The sequence below is a fragment of the Malaya genurostris genome, chromosome 2, assembly GCF_030247185.1.
Source record: "Malaya genurostris strain Urasoe2022 chromosome 2, Malgen_1.1, whole genome shotgun sequence".
In the NCBI taxonomy this organism is placed as follows: Eukaryota; Metazoa; Arthropoda; class Insecta; order Diptera; family Culicidae; genus Malaya; species Malaya genurostris.
Window position 1 is genome coordinate 76328528 of NC_080571.1, and position 12949 is coordinate 76341476.

The window sequence follows — 12949 nt, forward strand, 5'->3', positions numbered from 1 at the left end:
GCCCGAAAAGAAATTCATGCAATCTTAAATTTTTCAATATATCACTTTCGAAGGAGTTATTGATCCTACCTCTAACCGGCAGCAGTGAATACGAGGCGTGAAGTGTGTCTCCCTGGCCGATGTGTTTGCTGACATCGACCTCAGCAACGATATTTTTAAATTTCCCATTGCTGAACATGCAAACATCAACGTGTTGAACGGCAATCAGCTGGGGACGAAACGAGAATGGAGTGAGATGAAAATTGCGCAAATATCGATTGCCGGTCGGGGAAAGTTGATATGTTTCCTTTCATACCGGAAAATTTTAACGAAGAGCTTCTACTCTGAAATTTTAATGCGCAGAGAAAAATATCCTACATGGTGTTTTGGCTGCATTGGCAGCCGCCGGCACCAGACAGGTGAGTTGGTTAATAAAATAAATGCTGTAGTATGTGGTCGATGCCAATACTACAATTAAAAGTGTTTAGATGAAAAGTAAATCTGTTTTATTTGCTATCCGAAATTATTTTCTTAGACAAAAACAAAAATATCTATGGAAATGAAGAAAAAGAACGCACATTTTCAGTCGAACAGAAAAAAGCAAAAAGAGCGACCTTGCCAGACGTGACGTGGCGAGAGAATGACGCAATTTCACCGGCAAAATTTTGACAGCTGCCGGAATCTTGCTAGGCTTCTGCTGGCTGCTTTGCATATCATATTTAGTAGTGCAAAAGCTATGTTATTGGAAAAAATAGAACCAAAGGAGCTAAAAATGAAGAATCGATTCAAAACGGTTCTGTCAGTCTTGTATGGTAAAAATCCGGCAGTAACAAAACCGTTAATAACCGCTAAGCGAAATTCTCTGCCAGAAACGGTTGTTGCCAGACTCTTGTCGGAATTATGCCAGCGTTCCGGCAAAACTTTCTGGCAGACTCTTCCTGGCGACTGGGGGGAAATCCGCCAGGCACATGCAAGCGGGAACGATCAGTGAAAAAGCGCTGTTTCTCAAGTAACAATTTTTGTTATGCTAGCTTATTTGTGACTAGTTTGCAACCATAAATTTGAGTTATTGTTACTAACATCTAACCAATTGTTGTCATCGACATTATAAACATTGAATGAATCCATAATGTTTTTCTATCAACAATAAAAAGACAGTATAGTTTTGAAATTACAAATTTGATACAAGGTACAAATTTCACAACGATTTTAAAACTATCGAGCGGAATTAAATTTTAATTAGTTAACTGTTTTCTTATGCGCCTTCAAACAAAATCTGTTTTTGAAGATATGAACAATAAACAACGAAAAAACCTTATGTTCAGAATGCTCAAAATTAATCCAAGTAGAGTGATTTCTTATTGTTTTAAATTCATATATCATAATAATTGTAAAATCACAATCGATCCCTATATTGTTTTCTTCGAGTTTATAATAGTGCATAGAACAAAAAGGACTATTCTGCCTTTCATTATTTTCGTCAAAAAGTAGTTTTAAACAAAGTACTATCCTGGTTTTATTTATGTTTCATACACTTCTTGTGACTCCATAGTGTGATCGCCATATTGAAGCCAACAAAAGTTTTTCTAAGGTTGCATTTTCGTTATCATTACGTTGGGAAAACCTACCGATAGCTATCTGAATCAATGCAGAAAGTGTATGTTATGATCTTGTAATATCTAAGTTATTGCTACATCAGTTCACCATAACGATTCACATATACGTTAACGTATTTATAATGGTTTCGCAACGCAATAAATCTTTTTTCACCTAGTAGCTAAAAGCTTAGCTGTGATTATAGATATGTTAGAATCAAGTAACGATAACTTACAAATGATAGTTAGTTCAATGTTTACGTTATAAAGAAACACTCCTGTCACCTTGTTTTAACCAGCATAACATAAAAACATGTTCGTGCTCTTGTTGCAACATAGTTGGGCTAAGTGGTATCAGAACTAGTTACGGGTTGCTAATATTGGAGTCAAATAAACTTATTTTCAACTATTAGCTAGTTGTTATTAAAGCTATGTTTGGATTAAGTAACGATAGCTCATAATTTATAATTAATTCAATATGACAAAAAGAAGTGGTGATTTGAAACCTGAATAACTATTTCCTAACTAGTTATGTTATGAAGAAACATTGCTGTCACCTTGTTTTAACCAGTATAACATAAAAAAAAACATATTCGTGCTCTTGTTGTAACATAGTTTGGACTTAGTCGCATCAGAACTAGTTGCGGATTGCTACTTGGGTTACTAGATGACGGGTGAATATTGTATGCTATTTTTGCATTGAAAGTTGTCATTGAATCGGTGCCCAGCCCAAGTAACCAACAAATCCCATATTCGCTTTACATACATATTCAAGGTAGATATAAGACGTTATTGTCTTACATCTGCTTTATATGCGCCTATAAAACATTCATAAGACTTTATGGTCCCTGGAATGGTTGCCAAGGTAGCCAAAACCAAAGACATCATGTTAACAAGATATCCAGCTCTCACATTTCTCGAACAAATCATTGGTAACATCCTTTTTTGCGAGCATGGCTCCCTCAGGTGAGCCCGCATCGAATCTCGTACATAGAAGTAGGGAGAAATGTCAAATTCGTGCGTGCTGAAATTGGTTTCGCTCCAAGCTGACAGGGTCTGCCAAAACGCAGTGTGGGTATGCGAGAAGGAAAATAACAGTTTTTGCTGCACTCAGAAAAATATTACAGTAACTGCAACCTGTTCCTCATAGTCATTTCAACTATGCACTCAAATAATAGTAACGACCATGATATCAGATTATTTACCATCTGTATTGCAATAACCACTAGAATAAAAAATCTACTACTTGACTATACTATTTGTCTTTATGACATTTTTGGCGTGGTAATTCTGACAATCATTAAAATAGGAACGAAAAAGTCCCAATGACAATTACAAGTAAGGTGAAATTGAGCTTTCGGTCACCATTAAGTTGAGAAGTGATATAGTTATGACTACCATGTGAGTAAGTTCTTCTTCAGAATATAATAATGTTACCATGAATAAACATATAGTTGGATAGAGATTGTCAAGTTTGAAAGCACTATACAGATTGTTCATATTAACATAATTTATGTAGAAAGAACATCGTCGTATGGTGTTTTTCAACCGACTATGTATTTTCTTAGTGCGACTATACAAATTGTCAGTTAACGCGTCTGCTTTTTTTTAGTGTCACATAATGCTTCATTAGAGCGGCAGATTTCATATCCCAACGACGAAATTGCGATGTTAAGTTTCTGTGTAAATACTTCTATTAGTAATTTCTATATAACTTTCTTTTCTACACTTTTATAGGAACTGTATTATTCCCCAAGAAATTCGATGGTAACAACCCGTCTGGTTTATTTTATTATAGATTTCATAACAGAAACAAAAAGGAAACATTAAATCGTTAGAGAGACTAAAGAGTTGGCGATCAAAAAATAAACTCTTAGGCCGAAGGCAGAGTGGGCGCGAGAAGCTGTTTTTTATAATGTTAAATCAGTGTAAACATGTATTAGGAAAATAAAGCAGGTTTTAATGTATTCTTTTAATTTTTGCATCGAAATTTCCATTAATATAACTTTTGAACATTTGCGCATGTTCGAATGATCTTCACCATTGTCAAATTAACCATAATTTTGTGTTTCGAACGAACTAGAAGTGATATGTCAAAAATACCATAGCACTAGTTCAAACAATAAGTACAATGTAAAAATAAGATGCTTTCACGGTTATGCTAAACATTCCAATTGTAGTAGTTATTCATACCATATACAATTCAATATTACTATTCTAGCATTAGCATTAGCATTAGAGACCGCCCGTGTGTTGCTACTCCGTTATTGATCTGGACCAATTGAGATTGCAAAAGTAGATTTTTTGAAGTAACATGTTTGGGAATAACACATTGTTTCACACTGTGCAAACTGTATTGAACCATGCATGCTGATCAATACCGACGCCGGCCACGTCCGAATGCAGATCTACTTGGGAGGGAAAGGATTGTTAGTTCGATGCATGTTGCTACTAAGAACCGAGGAATCCTCTGCATTCCCACATGCATCACAGGAGAGGATACTTTGTTAGTAAATGTTTTAATAATGTTATCATGTGTTTATTGCTCTGGGTAGCCGGCTACCAAGAATGTTTTTAAGTATTATCGTTTTATGTGTTACTTTGTGCTGGCAATATAATGCACGAAACAGTCAATCTCCGAAATTGACAAAACTCCGGACAGCCGGCTGTCGAGTATGCAGTCACTCGTTTATGCATCTACCTTTCGCGTTTTTTTTAGTCATGCAAAAAAAAACACATGCGGATTGATAAAAAAAAGGTATCATCTCACTGCTAGGTGGATTAAGCACGTTTTTATAAATGAAACTACGTGATACAAAATAAACGAGCGAATAGGATTTAGACAAAAAAGTTGATTCATTGCATTGAAATATTCTAAACAGTTATTATAAAATCATTTTAAATCACCAAACAAAGGTCAACAGTTTTCACGCGCGTCTTGATTCTTTATTATTTGCGCTTTATTATTTTAATTATTTATTGAAATTATTAATTGGTTATATTAGTTGATCTGGGCAGCCGGCTACCGAGAAAAATATTAATTTACTGTTTGAAATATTAATATCAAGTGTTTTTACTATGTATTCAATATACCGATATATGTTATCTCTGTTATTAACTTTGTAATATAAACGGATTTGCGCAATGGTTTATTTTTATCATTCATTTTATAATCCTGAAAGACAATCAATAACATGGAAGAAGAAATCATTCCTAATGAAACTTTTCTCCGAAGCTAGACGGAAATTGATAGATTGAATAAAGAGATGATTTAGTAAAATAGAGTAATCAGAAGTAAAACATTGAAAATATCTGATAACTGAAAGGAAAAAGAAACTCCTGCAATTGTCGCCTTTTACGACATGGAAGCAGGAACCCAGTGGATCTATTCTTGGTTCATTTTTTTCCGCCGGATTCCACACGGCATCTAGGCTGGTACAGTCCGGAGAAAGCTAATAGGTACTATCAATCTCCTAGTGGACCCCAGCCCCTCTATACAATTCAATATTACTATTCTAGAGCCAAAACCATTCATAGTAAAAGTGAGCTTGCATATTGTTAACATCATCTTATTTTATTGTGTGCTGAAAACCACTATACTCGTATGGTTAAACTAACCTCCCATATGGTAGCTGTTACCATCTTATTTTTCTGAGTGTGGTTTCATAGGCACCCACTTGTACGCGGTGGGCAGATTTCACCCCAGACGGCTGGCTATGTCTACCAGCCATTTTTGCCGGAATTCTGGCAGAATTCCGGCAAAAGATTGGCAACAATGCAACAACCGTTTCCGGCAGAGAATTACGCCTAGCGGTTATTAACGGTTCTTTTTCTGTCAGATTCTTGCCATACAAGATTGGCAGAACCGTTTTGAATCGGTTCTACATTTTAAGCGTCTTAGTTTTAATTTTTCAATAAAGATACATATGAAAGGCAATAAGTTATTGCCCTTCATATATACTAATCATGGTAAATGTTATTGCCAATAACATTGCTTTCTCACTACCAAACAAACCCATATTTCAATCTCATTTAACTCGTCTCAAGATTCGTTTTTTGTATGCAGATTCGAGATTGACGAATATCAAATGAAGTCGAATAAAAAAAAGAAAAAAGAAGGTAGAGAGAAATAAACAAGACACATACGGCGAGATAATGACGCAATTTCGCCTGTACAATTTTGACAGCTGCCGGAATGCAGCCAGCCTTCTGAGGGTTGCCAGAATTCCTCACAAGCGGGCATAGGCATTAGGTTACAGAACGGAACCTATAAGTTTGTTGCAAAGCACTTAACATTTGGTAGTTTTACGGTTCCATAAAGGTGACGAAACGAAGAATAATGAAGAAAGGATAAAAAACCAGTAGTCATGACTTTTCTTAGAGTTTAATAATGCAATATACGGAACCTAAAAATTCAAACTTGGCTTAAAACTGTTTACAAATTAGGAAGGTTATGCTAGTTTATGGCCAAAGTTGCAAAAGAACAATTCCATTTGGATTCGAAGGATGTTTTTTGCCTTTCTTTATAGAAAGGTATTAGAATTGCTGGAAAAACCGACTTTCGAACGGAGCCTCGGAGACCCATAGTGTGATATACCATTCGACTCAATTCGACGAGATCGGAAAATGTCTGTGTATGTATGTGTGTGTGTATGTGAGTGCACTTTTCGAAGATATTTGAGCGCGCTGAATTTTCTCAGAGATGGCTGAACCGATTTTAACAAACTTGGGCTCGTTTGAAAGTTACTGTCGGGCCATTGATCAAGCTCAAAGATCAAAAGGCTGTGACTTTTGGTTCCAGAGATATGATGGTATAAGTGACGTAACCGACAAAACACGTTGATTTTTACCGCTCTTCTATATATAAAGATGCCAATATTTTGGGATCACCTCTATTTTCGTTAAGCTCTAGTGCTCAAAAGTTTAAGCACCTCGAAAAATGTCCTCATGCAAAATTTGAGCTAAATCGGACATGCGTAAGGGGTGTTGCCCGGCGGTTAAGGTTTGAAAATTTCCAAAATCGAAAATTTTTTTTATGCCGAAACTCTAAAACTGCATGAAACGTCGAAATTTAGTGTCATCTCAAATAATTTTTTTTTTGAAAAAATCAACTTTCTGAGACTTAGAAAAGTTGATTTTTTCAAAAAATTTTTTTTCGAGGTGACACTAAATCTCGACGTTTCATGCAATTCTAAGACTTTTGGCATCAAAAATTTTTTTTCGATTTCGAAATTTTCATGTACAAGATATATGAAAAATCCACTAAGTGGACTAATAAAAATGATGCTGACTGTGTGACATAAACACTAAAGCATGCTTTTGTGAACTACTCTGAAAGAAGAGAAAGGCATTATCACACCACTAGGTGGATTAAGAAGGGTTTTTCGGCTTAAATTTAACATAAGCATTATCAATGCTCGAAAAGTAAAATTTGCATCACCAGTTGGTGCCAGTTGTCATACTTCTTGAATTTCATTAAATTAACACAAACATAACTGTTACAAAAAGTACATTGAATTGATAAATTAAATAGATTTAGAGTAAAATGCGAATATAATTTGGTAGGATAACGGCACCTCAGTTCATCTCAACTCCATCTTATTTGCGAAAACAATAGATTGACTTCCAGGGTAAGTTGAAAATAGGTGCATTCGCTTCATGGTTTCGCGTCGCTATAACAGTAGTATTGAACATTTTTCGAACTATTTGTGTCTGTGGTCTTGATTCTTAGACTGTAAACCATTTCGCGGTTAATTTTAACTTTTGGTTAAAATCTGACATTTGAGTGGTTATTTTGTGTCGAGTAGTTTAATTTAACTAAAACTGCGGCCCATTTCAAAATTTGACGGACGGAAAGTTATTTGGGTTTATTTTGCACTGGAAATAATTTCAACTAATGAATTAATATTAGAATTATCATTGCAAGATTTTTTTCAGTATCGGAAAATAACCATCGATCTGTCAAAAATAACCATACTCTCGAGCAGGGTTATTATTGACAACATCAAATAACCGCTCGAGTGTTAGATTTTAACCAAAAGTTAGAACTAACCGCGAAATGGTTCACAGCTTTAGAGTCGAAACAAAAATATTGTATCCGATGTTATCACAATTCGTTGATTCAATGAAACTCGAGCAATCGGCATAATAATATGGCCACTCTACTATTGAGATGACTATTTGTACAAAAGCCATAACATCATAACCGCTGTTACGAGTAAGCAAAACTCATTTCATTTTTGGATCGAGTACTTTCAGGTAAATACATTTATTGAAAATCCATTCACTTTCAGCATCAATAATGGCTTGATACCTTTGGAGATTTTGTACGTATTTTTCTCAAAATGACCTCCAAATTTTTGAGAATGTTTCATATTTCAAGTACCAAACGTTTTCATTTGGCCCAGACAATATCCAAATTATATCAACCCGTTCGTGACGTTTTTGGGAATATTCTGTTCTAAACATCGGTTTTTGCAGAGTACTTTGAAATTTCAAATTATTTGCGTTTATGTGGCAGTTCCGTACAATATACTCTAACCAACACTTCTGCCGCTTTTATGGACGTCATCGATACAAAGGGGTTGTGCAATCATGACATTGACATTTTTCATCTCTTTGAAACGATTCATCTACTTTCTTACAAACTGAAAAATTGCTGAGATTGAATTAAAAACATTTGTTGACTCATTTTATTATTCAACTTCACTGATTGGGAAGAATCGTGACCACACTCTTCTGAAACCGACTTTCACATAGGTCGTTTGATTATTCTGATTTTGTGAGTGCTCGAAGTAATTTCCTTCCAAAGAACATTTTTTTGGCGGAACAAAGTTCGCTTGGACAGCTGTAGCACAGAACACAGATATACAGGCTCACATATTAACTGTGTGTAAAATTTGCTTAATCTGCATGGCGAACACTTACAGATGTCACCACGATCGACACGAGGTGCCACCACGATTTGGGTGCCGCTTTCACATGAGACACAATTTTGGGTGCAACATTCACTTCACGTTAGATTTTTGTTTTGCTGTTGGTTAAAATGACAATTTTGTTTTGGTTTTATTCCGATCGAATTCTCGTGTAATTTATTCGACATGGAAAAAAGTTGCCTTTAACACTTAGCGAAATCGTGTGATAAGTCTTAAAATTGTTGTAGAAGGAATATTTCTATAACAGGCAGGAGGGTTTTGCTATCGTTTCGGAACGTAGTGGAACGTTTTGACAGATCGCGGCGAATAGTCGAGTAGGTGGTAGTAGCACAGACTAACAGACAGGACACTCAAATTAGATTCTTCAATCATTTTAACGGTCATTTCGAATATTCCTTTATTTGGGACAGTACTCACATGTGTCATGATGGCGCCACGTTACCCTATCAAAAACATCCTGTCTGTCATCTAGACTGTGTTTATTTTTTTCATTTATCAACAGAGTTGCCATTCATACAGAATTACCTGTATTGTATACGTCCATGCGAATTTCATGCAGGATACAGATTTAATACATAATTGTGCCTACTTCTCATCCTTCAACGCAATACAAAATCGAACCCGTTTTGTTACAATATTTACTTGCTTCTGGTCTGCCCAACCCATACACAACCTGACAGAAATAAGCCTGTTTCATATGTGTTCCACTAAATTCAGGACGGCACTAGTGTACCTAAACAATACGGGTGCAATGAATTACGAAACAAAAAGATTACAAGAGAAAAAAGTACTTCATTACGTTATTTACGTTCACTGTGTATGCGTCCAGCAATATATTTAAAAGGAGTTTAATTTTCATATTGTGACTCACGCAAGAACTCCTGAATGAAATGAAAATATTGCGATTTTTTCTAACAGCGCTGCATTACACCAAACTCATTAATAACACACGTCATAAATCTCCAAACATGCGTATTTTCTAATCTTTCTATCTTTTAATTTACTCTGCGCAACATCTTCCCTTTGGTCTAAAAAGATAACTATTAATAGTAATTGATAGAGTTAGAAATGAACTGTTTTTTGAAATGTGGTGTGTGGCTAAAGAGTATCTAACGTATTTAGTCTTGCCAATTAAAACGCAAGGAAATAGTAGCCATTTGTAGGAGTATTTGTTATCATTGGATGATCTTCTAACGACTCGAATGAAGATAAGGGAACCATAGATTTAAGCTTGGTTTGCAAAATAGTAGTATTGTTCCTCAGGATTCAGTAGAATACATTACTTTATGTTCATTGTTCATTGAAATGTGATGAACTACTGTTAAACCTTCTATTGATGAAAAGAGAAAAATTATACTTATGCTAAACCATAGTAACTTATCATCATAATTATTTTATTGGTATCAAGAAATGCTAGCAAAATTTATTTTACTTATTTAAATATTAAAATTATTATACACGAAAAAACAGATACGTTATTTCCAAATATTATTCTATTTACGACGTCATTGTGGAACCAGAGAACCAAAAGTTTTACTTATATTCTCGATGTATGGGAGCTGTCAAGTTGTCCACTGGTTGGGTCTGCCGCCACTTAATTTCGGGTGAAACTACCAACACAATGAAAAATAGTCTAGATGAACAACGTTGAGTCAAATAAATGGTTACCTTCCAACATCGCGAAAATGTTAAATATATTATCAACGTAATCCAATATTTTATTGTGACGATTCATTTTCAAATATTTTGAAGAAATCAGGCACACAGACTAACAGACATGACAGTATGAGTAAATTCTTATAAAAATAATTTTTCGTGATGCACTAGTTCCACCTATATTGTACTGCGCGAACTATTTACTATCGGTACACCCCTTGTGTTATGTAAAAGTTAATTTACTAGTTGGTTCCCCCTCGTTTGTCAACACCGATCAGCTGCTTGCAGGGATGCCTGATTTCATCATAATATTTGGAAATGAATCGTCACAGTAAATTATTATATTACGTTAATAATATATTAAACTTTTTAGCGATGTTGGAAGGTAACCATTTATTTTTCTCAACATTGTTCATCTAGACTATTTTTTATTGTGTTGGTAATTTTCACCCGAAATTAAGTGGCGGCAGATCAGAAGCAAGTAAATATTGCCACTAAACGGGTTCGATTTTGTATTGCGTTGAAGGATGAGAGGTAGGCACAATTTTGTATATAGTTTTGGCAATATGTATTAAATCTGTATCCTGCATGAAATTCGCATACAAATGCAAATACATATCAATACATTACAGGTAATTCTGTATAAATGGCAACTCTGTTGGTAAATGAAAAAAATAAACACAGTCTAGATGACAGACAGGATATTTTTGATAGGGTAACGTGGCGCCATCATGACACATGTGAGTACTGTCCCAAATAAAGGAATATTCGAAATGACAGTTAAAATGATTGAAGAATCTAATTTGAGTGTCCTGTCTGTTAGTCTGTGTCAGGCATCCCTGCAAGCAGCTGATCGGTGTTGACAAACGAGGGGAATCCAACTAGTAAAAAAAACTTTTACATAATACAAGGGGTGTACAGATAGTAAATAGTTCGCGCAGTACAATATAGGTGGAACTAGTGCATCACGAAAAATTATTTTTATAAGAATTCATTCATACTGTCATGTCTGTTAGTCTGTGGTAGTAGTGTTTCCAACGTATAGCAAATTTGAACGTATAGCCACGGTATAAAAAGCCTCCGTCTTTTTGACAACAACTATTCAAATTGATTGAAAGTAGTATTGATTTATTTGCATCAAATCTAATATTATTGCGCTACGAAGTGTGCAGGGGTTCGCTAGTATTGTATTAAAGTGCAAATAACTTGACAATTCATACTTCATTCTAAGAATTTGTTTTACAGTGTCAATATTGTGGATGACGCTCTTTTCTTTCAATTTTTTGCGTCCTCCTCACCTTTTGAACCCCCACTACCTTGAACCCATCTACCTTGAAACCCCTCCCTTGAATGATTCCTGCGCACGGGTTCGGTCATTTAAATCAAAAGTGCGAACCGCCATCTCTGCCTAGCAGTTCAATTTGAACTGCTTTTAGCGCTGGTTTGGACACCTATATTGTTATTACTTGACTCGTTTCTACATTTATATATAAAACTCCTCTCTTGAATCATAATTTTTGACAAACTTATATCAGAGTCCTGCCAACTGACATGTTCTTAAGCTTCCGTGAATGTTTTACAATGGTTATGTAGTTGATTCAAGAGCTCTCTGAACTTTCCATATCATAGATCAACCCAAGAGCAAGAAATGGTTGCATACACTATTAACCTCTATTTTTTCTGCAATGCTAGAAACGCAAACTGAAATCACTATAATGCCCCTGCTGAGGACACTTGGAGCAGTATTTTTCTATTGCCTTCAGAAAGAATGGTGGATTTTTCCGACCCGGATACCACCCACCGAGCAACACACAGCGCGCTACAGCGAGGAGTACTTGTTCTATTATTATCCCCGCGGTGCTTTCCACACATATGTATGTTGTAACGGGTGGCAATGGCGGTGGTGTTGCACTTTCGCTAGTTTTGCTCACATAGTTTCCAACTCACCACCAGCCCTGGCATGTCGAAAGTGATGATGCAGATGTGTGCATGCGAGCAATTAAGTATACAGGAAAATGCTTTCAGTGTTGACTACGTTCTTCCGGGTTGGCCTTCTTTGATCAAGCTGATAGGTACGAATCGATAGGTTTGGCGTTTCTTTTTTGTTGCTGTATTAGTGACCTTTGAAAGATTGATGGTGATTAGGTATAAATTAATTTCCACTTCTAATAGAGTACGGACGACGACACGACCTGCCACTCGTCTATCAAAACTGTATCGTACATTTAACTACCCCTCAGTAACTGGAAATGTCAAATCGAAAACGCTAGTGATTTTTTTTAAACTGGCAAGTTGATATATTTATTGATTTTGAATAACAGTCACCATAACCTTGGTTACTGCATATCGAAGGCAAGATGAATGTAAACAAAATAAATTTCAGATCGGTTATTATATTACGGAACATTTTAATGGATTTACCTACTTCCGGTGAAACCCTCAACGAGTGAACACGTCGTATCGTGTTAGTGCGGTGCAAATTCGAGTATTTCGCGAGAAAGAAAGGATTTTCATCCGTACTTCGGTGACTCCACGTTGTCACATAGCGAGGGTTTCACTTGTAGTCCAGTGAAAAGAAAGTCCATTGGACTATAAACGAAAACTAACTGGCAATATAGCTAAATCGCTGTGCCATCAATCGGCGTCATCTCAAGTGATGTGACGCCACCAGAAGTGAAGAAGAAGAATGGATTTACCTGACTCGAGCGGAATGTAAAAATTGAGGAGTATGAGTTATGTCTTTTGTAAAGCCAAGTTCAAAATTCAGGTCTTGACTTGAAACTG

The 12949-nt window shown here is 35.7% G+C and overlaps 1 protein-coding gene across 3 annotated transcripts in view; it reads right to left on the reverse strand.

Moving 5' to 3' along the window:
* LOC131428522 (arrestin homolog) overlaps positions 1 to 12949 on the reverse strand; it is a 365484-nt gene that overhangs the window by 6503 nt on the left and 346032 nt on the right. For all 3 annotated transcript variants that reach the window (XM_058592519.1, XM_058592517.1, XM_058592518.1), the window contains one exon: positions 70 to 208. In XM_058592519.1, coding sequence (XP_058448502.1) covers positions 70 to 208 — 139 coding nt within the window. The remainder of the gene's footprint in view (positions 1 to 69; positions 209 to 12949) is intronic.